General features: G+C 60.0%; 2 protein-coding genes across 13 annotated transcripts in view; one reads left to right on the plus strand and one right to left on the minus strand.

The window, feature by feature from the left end:
- Nucleotides 1-540: 540 nt before the first annotated feature.
- Nucleotides 541-4,953, plus strand: Gale (UDP-galactose-4-epimerase). 11 transcript variants are annotated; one of them, XM_010625964.3, is made up of 12 exons: nt 541-671; nt 872-2,219; nt 2,303-2,428; nt 2,525-2,640; nt 2,717-2,830; nt 3,066-3,242; nt 3,487-3,600; nt 3,676-3,742; nt 3,825-3,910; nt 3,989-4,066; nt 4,245-4,359; nt 4,431-4,953. In XM_010625964.3, the coding sequence occupies exons 3-12, from the start codon at nt 2,308-2,310 to the stop codon at nt 4,487-4,489; spliced, it is 1,047 nt and encodes a 348-aa protein (XP_010624266.1). In that variant the 5' UTR covers nt 541-671; nt 872-2,219; nt 2,303-2,307; the 3' UTR covers nt 4,490-4,953. The 11 variants fall into 11 exon arrangements, with proteins under 11 accessions (XP_010624266.1, XP_010624264.1, XP_010624265.1 ...); XM_010625962.3 differs by having other exon boundaries at nt 875-2,219; XM_010625963.3 differs by having other exon boundaries at nt 541-662.
- Lypla2 (lysophospholipase 2) overlaps nt 4,890-9,588 on the minus strand; it is a 4,860-nt gene continuing 161 nt past the window's right edge. Inside the window, exons 1-10 of one of the 2 annotated variants that reach the window (XM_010625959.3) lie at nt 9,430-9,557; nt 8,235-8,340; nt 7,311-7,342; nt 7,134-7,199; nt 6,624-6,671; nt 6,468-6,538; nt 6,273-6,346; nt 6,097-6,198; nt 5,823-5,996; nt 4,890-5,741 (exon numbers count right to left, since the gene is read on the minus strand). In XM_010625959.3, the coding sequence (XP_010624261.1) occupies nt 5,691-5,741; nt 5,823-5,996; nt 6,097-6,198; nt 6,273-6,346; nt 6,468-6,538; nt 6,624-6,671; nt 7,134-7,199; nt 7,311-7,342; nt 8,235-8,312 (696 nt within the window). In that variant the 5' untranslated portion in view covers nt 8,313-8,340; nt 9,430-9,557 and the 3' untranslated portion in view covers nt 4,890-5,690. Of the gene's footprint in view, nt 5,742-5,822; nt 5,997-6,096; nt 6,199-6,272; nt 6,347-6,467; nt 6,539-6,623; nt 6,672-7,133; nt 7,200-7,310; nt 7,343-8,234; nt 8,341-9,429; nt 9,558-9,588 lie in introns of those variants that run through there. The other variant, XM_010625958.3, reaches the window with a different exon arrangement.

Raw genomic sequence — 9,588 nt, forward strand, 5'->3', positions numbered from 1 at the left:
GGGTGGGCCTAGGGTGTTCCAGGGTGAGGGCATGCGTGCACTTGTGCATTTATTGCTTCTCTGCACGGGTTTTCTCAGTATGTCACGACCTGATGGACATCACTCGTGGGACTTGCCATTTAAGGAACAGAACCATATACCACTGTTGAGCTTTTGTTGGCAGCTGGCGGGGTGCAGACAAACGGTTCCCCCAGGGTGAACGCTGCAGTCTGGGAGGCTCAGAGCTACAGGCAGCTTTAAGGGTTCCTTGGTTTGCTTCCAAACTAGACTTCCAGAATCGCAGCAGGGCGGCCCTCGGCATTCCCTTCACTCGGTGCAGCTCTGTTTCCTTCGTGCCGGGGGAGTCGGACACTTCCCGCGATACCTGGAAAGGTCTGCACATCCCGGTAGTTGAAAGACGCGCGCCTCGCACCCGGGCAGGCGTCTCGGGCTACGGTTCCCTATTCTGGCAGGGTGCCGCCCACTTCCGCCCTCCCTGGAAATGCGCTGGCAGTCGTTTTAAAACTGAGCAGGGCTTTTGTCCTCCTGGAGTCTCCGTAGTTGCCACAACCCTAGCGACACGTCTCTTTTGGGGGTGTGGTGGGGAGGTATCTGGGTGGGCTGTCGGCCCTTAAAGGGACCGCCGAGCGGAGTGCGGGAGGCGGCGCCGCAGGAACCAGCAGGTTTGCGAGGTGGAATGAGGGGCCGGGTGGGCTCGGGAGGGGCGGTGGTCGGCTGGGAATGAGAGTCTCAGGAAGGTCCGGGCCGCGTTCCAGGAGGAGCCGCGCAAGGGTGGGAACGGGCCCGCCCCCTCTGCTCCCGCTTCCCGCGGCTGGGGCGGCCTGGGTTCATTCATTCCGGGCCCAGGACTCCTAGCTCTGCCCCTTCCCAGCAGGGCCCCAAGGTCCAGCCCGAGGCCCAGCCGCCCTGGAGCACTGACGGCCCAGCGCCCCCTCTCCTCTTAGTGCAGACTGGGGAAACCGAGGAGGCGACAGCTGACCAAGGTCATCCCCTGGGTCCGGGGCAAGGTCTCCCTCCGTCACCCTTCTTGCCGTGGGGGCCCCTTGGCCCCCACTTTTCCGGGTCCACAGAGCTCGCGCCACTCGGCTGGGAGAGAGTGGGGGCAGCCTGGGCATTCCGGGCCGAGTCCAGGGGAAGGAGTCTCGGGGAAGGGGAGGGCTGCCAGCCCGGAGATCCGAATTCCAGCCCGTATACTGGCTGTGTGGCCACAGGCAAATTAGTTCACATCTCTGACCCTAATCCTGCTCCAGGTAAAGTGTCATTAAGAACACCTGCCTCATCGAGTTGTGGGGCGAACTCGGGAAAATAACGTATGAGCGCTGGGTAGGAGCCTGGCGCGCAGCGGGTGCTTTGTCAAGTGGATTGGAGCTGGATGAGCCCAGGAGGGTTTCAGGCCACCTGGAGGAAGACGGCAGCCGGCCAGGTCTCAGAATGAAAGGCCTCAGTGTCTGGGGCTTCCTGCCCGCTCTGCCCCCTCCACCCAGTTTGTTCAGGGCGGAGATGCACCCCTGGCAAAGACGGGGGCCAAGTCCACGTCTACACTGGCCCACCCACTGCTGCCTGGTTGGACAGGATCCCCATCACCAAGCCCAGAGTAACCTGGCATGGGCTTAGCCAGAGCCAGCCTGCCCACCGGGCGTGGGGTGGGGTGGGGCGGGACAGGGCCCACTACTGGACTGTGGTGCTGTAGCCCTGGAGCTGGGCTCTCCTGCTGGCAGAGGACCCACCCTTGCTTGCTTCTTGGTTCCTCCTGGCTGAACCTTTAGGGAAGAGAGCTGCCTGGTCCCAGTGCCCAGAAGCCTGTTGACACCTAATGGGGGTGGAATCACCAGGGAGATGTGAGTCAGAACAGAGCCCCTCCTGGTATCCTGGAGTCCCAATCCTGCTGCCATGTGCCCTTATGCCCAGGATTGCCCAGTTCCCAGACATCGGGGAGGGAAGTGTGGGTCTTTAAAGATCTTCCCAACCCTGACTCTGTCGGTGGAGGTAGAAAATAAGGTGCCTACCTGTAACAGGCCTTTAAATCACCTCATTGCACCCTTCCTGCGATATAAATGGTGTGTGTACAATTATTAGCTCCATCTTGTAGGGCTCGAAACTACAGCCTGGAGAAAGTAGGTGATCCTCAAAGCCTAAGGCGAGAAAGTGCCAGTGTTGGGCTTGAACCAGAACTGACTCCAGCTACTCTGAACCAGGACTCACTGCTGCCTGCCTCGAAGGTGAGCTTGGGGAGCCAGACTCTGGATGGAGAGAGGCCCTGAGCAGGCACCACAGCCACTTCTGACTCTGTGTTCTCGGCCAGGTGCAATGGCAGAGAAGGTGCTGGTAACCGGCGGGGCTGGCTACATCGGCAGCCACACAGTGCTGGAGCTGCTGGAGGCAGGCTACTCTCCCGTGGTCATCGACAACTTCCATAATGCCATCCGTGGTGGGTGGTCAAGCTGGAGTTTCTGGAGGGGTGGAGGAAAACCTTGGCTTCTAGGACCCCATTTCCTGATCCTGGTGCCCCCGTGTGGCCCACCAGGCAGGGGCTGTGTGCCTGAGAGCCTGAGGCGGGTGCAGGAGCTGACAGGCCGCTCTGTGGAGTTTGAGGAGATGGACATCTTGGACCAGGAGTCCGTACAGCATCTCTTCAAGAAGGTATGTGCCAGTAGGAAGGGCCTTTGCCAAGGGCAGGACTGGCAAAGCTGCCTCTGACCCCCCTTTACCTCTGCAGCACAACTTTAAGGCTGTCATTCATTTTGCTGGGCTCAAGGCTGTGGGCGAGTCAGTGCAGAAGCCTCTGGATTATTACAGAGTTAACCTGACAGGGACCATCCAGCTTCTGGAGGTGAGTGGCCTGGCACGGGGACACAGGCCAGCCACAGTGGGAAAGTTGCTCGCATGGGAGTCAGACGGGCCCATGCTGTATCATCTGGGACACATGGCTTTCATTAGCTCTCAGCCTCAGTTCCCCATCTGTAAACCCCAGTGCCAGTAACCTCAGCCCCACCCTCCCACTGCCACAGCAAGGGGCCGGACTCATGTGCGAAGCACAGCCACTTAGGCTTCTCCTCCCTGGCCAGATCATGAGGGCCCACGGAGTGAAGAACTTGGTGTTCAGCAGTTCAGCCACTGTATATGGGAACCCTCAATACCTGCCTCTGGATGAGGCCCACCCCACGGGGGGCTGTACCAACCCCTATGGCAAGTCCAAGTTCTTCATTGAAGAGATGATCCAGGACCTGTGCCGGGCAGACAAGGTGAGGGCTCCTTGACCCAGCCGTGGCTCCTCAAGGCCCCTTTGAGGCTGAGGGATCCCAACCACCACCATCCTTACCTGCCCTAAAGAGGAACCTGGGGGTCAGAAGTGACAATGACTTGCCCAGGGTCACTCATTTCTGGAGAAATGGAGGATAGGCACGGGGTGAAGCAGGGCCCTGGATTCAGCTGGGACAGACTGCCTGAACCCCTGCCCTTCCCCATGACCTGACCTGAGTCCCACAGGCCTGGAACGCGGTGCTACTGCGGTATTTCAACCCCACGGGCGCCCATGCCTCGGGCTGCATTGGCGAGGACCCTCAAGGCATCCCTAACAACCTCATGCCCTACGTCTCCCAGGTAGGGACAGAGTGGGTGCCAGGGTACAGCTGGCGCCCGGGACCTAGGAGGAACTGACCTGACCTCTGCCCCTAGGTGGCAATTGGGCGGCGGGAGGCCCTGAATGTCTTTGGCAATGACTATGACACAGAGGACGGCACAGGTGAGCGTGGGGCCAGTGGAACCCAGCAGTGGGAGACTTAGGTGGAAACAACTCCCCACCCCACCAACCTCCCCCTCTGCAGGCATCCGGGATTACATCCATGTTGTGGATCTGGCCAAGGGCCACATCGCAGCCTTGAGGAAGCTGAAGGAGCAGTGTGGCTGCCGGGTAGGAAGAGCGGGAAGGAGAAATGGGGCCCAGAGGAGGGTTAGTCCGGCCCCGTGCACTAACCCTGCTCTCTGGCAGGTCTACAACCTGGGCACAGGCACAGGCTACTCAGTGCTGCAGATGGTCCAAGCCATGGAGAAGGCCTCAGGGAGGAAGGTAGGCCTTTCCCACTCACCTCCCCAGTGGGTGGCCCAGCACCTCAGCCTGCCTTGCAACTCAGCCCTGGGTGTCTGCAGGTGACGCCACTCCGCCATTTCCTGAGGATCTGGACAGCAGCCGGGTGGGTAAGGCTAGGGTCAGCTCAGCGAGGCTTCAGCCCCATACCATCTTGCAGATCCCGTACAAAGTGGTAGCACGGCGGGAAGGCGACGTGGCTGCCTGTTACGCCAACCCCAGCCTGGCCCACCAGGAGCTGGGCTGGACAGCAGCCTTGGGGCTGGACAGGATGTGTAAGTGCTGGCCTGACCCAAGGGGGACGCTACCCTCAAGCCAGGTCCTGACCACCCCCACTGTGTCACAGGTGAAGACTTATGGCGCTGGCAGAAGCAGAATCCGTCAGGCTTCGGTGCACAGGCCTGAGGACCCTCCCCTAGAGTGGACCACAGAGGAAAGGAGAAGCACCCGTCTGCTCTCCAGCCCCCGGCAGGACCCCTGGCTCCGATGCCCGGGGACAAGCCACGACCACCCTACCTCAAACCCCAGCCAGGCCCACTCAGCCCACCGGGCAGGAGGCTGAGGGCTCCACTGACCAAGAACCAAGGTGTCTTCCATGTATCTCCTGCAGGGTCCAGGAAGGCATCAGGACCACCAAGAGTGGACGAGCAGCAGGGCTCTGGGACCACAACTCCCTCCCAGGCACTGTATGACACTGCTGTGAGGGAACTTTTCAAGTATTTAAAATAAAAACTTTTCTTTTAATGGGGCAGATTCTCAAAGGTGGTCACTCTGCACCCCATGAATAGAATCAGGCAGGCCCAAGAACTGAGGGAGCAATTTCTTTTAATTTTATCGGAATCCAGGAATCCAGGACACAACAAGAAAAATACCTGAAATCACATGGAGACAGAAGACGAGACACAACAACTCCCTCACTGCCGCCCTGGCCCTAGCATGGGGACACAGTGGGGGTGAGACAGCCAGGGGAGACCTTGAGCCTCCATCCAGCCTCACAGACTCCAGGCCTTCGAGGGAGGAGGGTGAGGGGAGGCAGGGCCCGGCTCCCAAGTGGGGGCTGCTGAGGAAAGGCCCTTGAAGGACTCCACCTCCTCACCCACATCCTGCCTGAGGGCAGGCAGCCCACAGCAGCAAGGGGTCCCGGGCCATGGAGACATTCATGATTGAGAAGCAGCTGCAGTGAGGGAGGAGACACATGATTATCCAGGCAGAATCACTGGGGTGGGTCCTGGGAGGGCCCCAAGGGCCAAACCCTGAGGTCACAGGAGGGGGCCCAAAGCGGGGCTCGTGAATGAGGTCCTGAGTGAGTGGGTCAGCGGCTGGGCCCCTTCTCCCGCTGCCTACAGCCCCTCCAATACTGCTGCCGGCCCGCCTCCGGGGAAGCAGGGTAAGGAAGCAGCCCACCCTGCTGCAGACTGCCAGGTGGCCAAAGCCAGGAAGGAAGAGCCAGCCAGGCCTTGGCCGCCTGCCCCAGAGGCCTGTGGGAAGAGGATGGGGCGGGGAGGGGGAAAATGAGGGCTCAACCGGCTTAGATCCAAGATGGTGCCACACTGTTGGCTGGGTTCCCTGTGAGCTGGGGAATTGTACTGGGGGCCAGCAACTCTGGTTAGACTGGAGGCAGCAGCTTCTCAAGAAATTCCTTCACAGCTGCCATCTCCTAGGGGTAGGGGGAGACCCGTGAGGCTCCTTAGCTGGAGGAAGGAAGGAGAGGGGAGGGAGCAGGAAGTTTCCCACTGACCTGGGGACAGGAGCTGTGCATGACACCTGGGTATGTCTTGAACTGGACCTTGGCAGGTGTGACCACAGACCGGAGCTTCTCAGCTGTCAAGGCCCCAAACCGTACTGGCACCATGGGGTCCAGCTCCCCATGGCACTGAAGGATGGCCAGGTCCTTGGCACTGCCGTTGGCTGCCTGTGGGCCAACAAGACTCAGACGGCAAAGCCAGCGCAGCAACACAGTGCCAAGCCTCAAGGACATTCAAGGGCAGGAGGGGATCTGGGAGGACATTCACCTGGGGGAAGTTCCGGTGCAGAGGCAGCCAGCAGCTCAACGCCACGATGCCAGCCAAAGGGTGCGGGCAGGTGAGGGCTGTGTACAGGGACAGGGCCCCGCCCTGGAGGGAGGAAAGGAGCACAGGGCATCAGGCCACAGCTCGTCCATCCGGCCCCTGCCTCACTGACCCCTCACCTGTGAAAAGCCGCCCAGGACGATTCGATTGGCAGGGATCCCATTCTTCATCTCGTGCTCAATCAGGGCCTTGACTGCAGGGAAGGGCGTGACTGGGTAGGGGAAGCTTCTGGGGGCCCCCAGGGAGCCAGGCAGGCACTGCCCAGTGCTCTCCAGGGGACGGAAGGGGGTACAGAGGAGGGGCTGGGGCCTTACTGTTTTCTGCAGCCTTTTTGATGCCAGCCTCATCCTCTGGGGCGTCGGGACTCAGCCCCATCAGGTCAAACCTGGGGAGCAGAAACGATTGCTGCTAAAACCCCGGGCCAGCCCCCTGCATCCCCTCAGCACCTGTCTCCCGCAGCCCACACTCACCAGGAGGGCATCACCATCTTCATGTTGAGTGTCACAGGGATCCTAGGCCTGGGGAGGGACAGTCAGAACGGCCCATCATGCTCAGGAGAGAGCAGGAAGCCACGGCAGAGAAGCCCCTGGGGGCCCCTCCCAGCAGGCAGGGCCTATGTTTAAGGTGTTGCCAGGCAACCTGCCATGTGGGACACCAGGCTGTGGCTGGGACAGCAGCTAGTGATGCAGAAGCAGAGCCCAACACTCATGATGAGCAGGTTCCAGCTCGGTGGGTGAGTACTTGGGGAAGGGGCATGGGAAGCCCTGGTCTAGGAGACCCTAGGGCTGGTGCTGGTGCTGGACCCCATTCTTGGGGGCTCCCTAGGAGCTGAGGTTGAACTTGCACTCCTGACTGCTCTGAGTCCAGGCTCTGGGATGCAGCCGACAGAACAGGTCTAGGACTGCAGAAACATACCCACCACTGCCGACCCCCCAACAGGACACCCCTACATGGCCCTCCCTTGCTGGGGGGACACTCACGCATGGGGACAGATGTACTTGACGTGAGGGAGCCGGATGGTGGAGAGGGCGTCAGCCCAGCTGTGCCTGTAGGAGGAAAGGGAGAGAAGGCTCCGATGCAGGAAGGGGAAGGGGGAGGCAGCCCTGCTGGCTGGGCCCTGCCCCACCTCCCGAAGGAGCACCCCCCAATTCACTCACCCTGTGTCTCCAAGTCCATGTAAAAAAATAACCTGGAAAAGGTCAGAAAAGGGAAGATGAATAAATTCCCCCTTTAGATCTTCCAATTTCAGCCGGGTGTGGTGGCTCATGCCTGTAATCCCAGCACTGAGGAGGCTGAGGCAGGAGGATCGCTGTGAGTTCGAGATCAGCCTGGGCTACATAGTGAGTTCCAGGTCAGTCTCAACTACATAGTGAGACCCTGTCTCAAAAACCAAAAAATAAATAAATAATGAAAATAAAATAAAAAACAAAAACTAGATCTTCCAATTTCAGCCTGCCCTTCCCTACCCCTAGAGACCTGGGGTGATCCGAGGTGACAGCCAACACGCTGAGGAGTGAGGCAGGAGGATCGCTGTGAGTTCGAGATCAGCCTGGGCTACATAGTGAGTTCCAGGTCAGTCTCAACTACATAGTGAGACCCTGTCTCAAAAACCAAAAAATAAATAAATAATGAAAATAAAATAAAAAACAAAAACTAGATCTTCCAATTTCAGCCTGCCCTTCCCTACCCCTAGAGACCTGGGGTGATCCGAGGTGACAGCCAACAGGTTATTAACCTCAAGCCTCTGGCTTCAGGCTACTCCCTTCTCACCCCTGCCACCTCCATGTTTCCCATGCCCGCTCCAGCCAGTTGCCCAGCTGTCTAAATAATGAAAATAAAATAAAAAACAAAAACTAGATCTTCCAATTTCAGCCTGCCCTTCCCTACCCCTAGAGACCTGGGGTGATCCGAGGTGACAGCCAACAGGTTATTAACCTCAAGCCTCTGGCTTCAGGCTACTCCCTTCTCACCCCTGCCACCTCCATGTTTCCCATGCCCGCTCCAGCCAGTTGCCCAGCTGTCCCCAGCAGATCTGGCTGTACCCATATCCAAGGGCTGCCAAGGTGAAAGGGGTCCCTTACCGCAGCCGTTTCCCGCTCAGCTCCAGACACGGTGGCAGCGTCGGTGAGCAGGGGCACAGACATGGTGTTACCACACATACACTGCAGGGCTCCCTGCAGGCTGGGCCTGCACAAAGGAGGGGATGCGGTCAAGAGCAAGTCAGTAAGGGAAAGGCTTCCGGCGCCAGGGGCTCACCCGGGATATCACCACCTCCACCAGCAGCAGGTCCTGGGGCAAAAAGCAAAGGCAAGCAAGAAGTCCTGGGGCAGAAGGGCAGAAAAGCAGAGGTAGCTACCTCAGTGGTCCAGAACTGTGTCTGGTTCTGGCCCAGTCCCAGAGCCTGAGTTTGCTGGAGATGGGCAGGGTAGGATTTGGGGGCTCAGGGCAGAGGAGGCAGGACGGACCCTAATGCCCGCCCCTCAGGGGCGCTGCCTCTTCCCTACTCTCCAATCATCCCTTCTCTGGAGGCCCCGGGTCACCCAGCCCCAACTCTGGGTCCTAATGGGAAACAAAGGGGAAAGAAGTGCCAGGGAAATCAGCTTCCTGCTGCTCCCCCATCACCGTCCTCCCTTCCTCCCATCCAGCCTTCACAGCAGTTTCTACTCCAAAATTCCCACAGCCCCTGGGGGCTGCCTGTGTCCCCTGGAAGCACAAGGGCTTCCATCTGCCACCACCACCCAACTGGTGCTCCACATCCCCCGGAACGAGGATACCTGCAGCTGCTGCCGTCACTGACTCCAAATGGGCCCCTAGCTGAACAGGTTCTGGGACTCCCAAACACACAAAAGAATGTCAGGCTGACTGGCCCCTCCCCGTCCTTAGCATCCTCCAAACTCCGGAATCTTCCGCTACCTGCCTCTGAGTGCCTACCCTTCGCAGGGCGCCCAGCCCTCCCGGCCTTCCTGGGGGCTCCCACCATCCAGCTCCGCCCTCGCCTCCTCCCCAGCAGGAAGCTCACGGCAGACCCTGCACCTCTGACCCCCGCGCGTCTCTCCCCAAGGGGAACGCACCTCCCGCGCTGGGATTCCCTTCCTCCTCCGCTCCGCTTCCCCCCAGCCTGGGGCTCCCTCTTCGCGGGGTGCCGTGCCTCCGACCTCGGGACCCCTCCTCCCAGTAAGACGCAGGCTCCCACTCCTCACCGTGGGAACTTCTGCTGGGACCCGGCGCCAGCCCCTCCCCACAGAGACATTTTCCACGCCGACTCTGGACACGCACCTGCCCACAAAGGGGCTCCCCCGCCCCACAATGGCACCTCTCCCTTCCGACGGCGAAGTCCCCGTCTCCGCACCGGACAGTCGGCACCTCACCCGGCCCGCTCCACTCCCCAAGTCCCCAGGACTGGACAGCGCCTTCGCGCCCCGCTCCCCGCCCCCA

The sequence above is a fragment of the Fukomys damarensis genome, unplaced genomic scaffold (genome assembly GCF_012274545.1).
Source record: "Fukomys damarensis isolate Sample0158 unplaced genomic scaffold, DMR_v1.0_HiC HiC_scaffold_23, whole genome shotgun sequence".
NCBI classification, from domain to species: domain Eukaryota; kingdom Metazoa; phylum Chordata; class Mammalia; order Rodentia; family Bathyergidae; genus Fukomys; species Fukomys damarensis.

Bases quoted from the DNA above. Each gene is read 5' to 3' on its own strand.
- Gale (XM_010625964.3), top strand. From the start codon at position 2,308: ATGGCAGAGAAGGTGCTGGTAACCGGCGGGGCTGGCTACATCGGCAGC. The intron at 3,601-3,675 runs GTAGGGACAGAG...CTCTGCCCCTAG, and splicing joins TCATGCCCTACGTCTCCCAG to GTGGCAATTGGGCGGCGGGA. The intron at 4,067-4,244 runs GTAGGCCTTTCC...ACCATCTTGCAG, and splicing joins AGAAGGCCTCAGGGAGGAAG to ATCCCGTACAAAGTGGTAGC.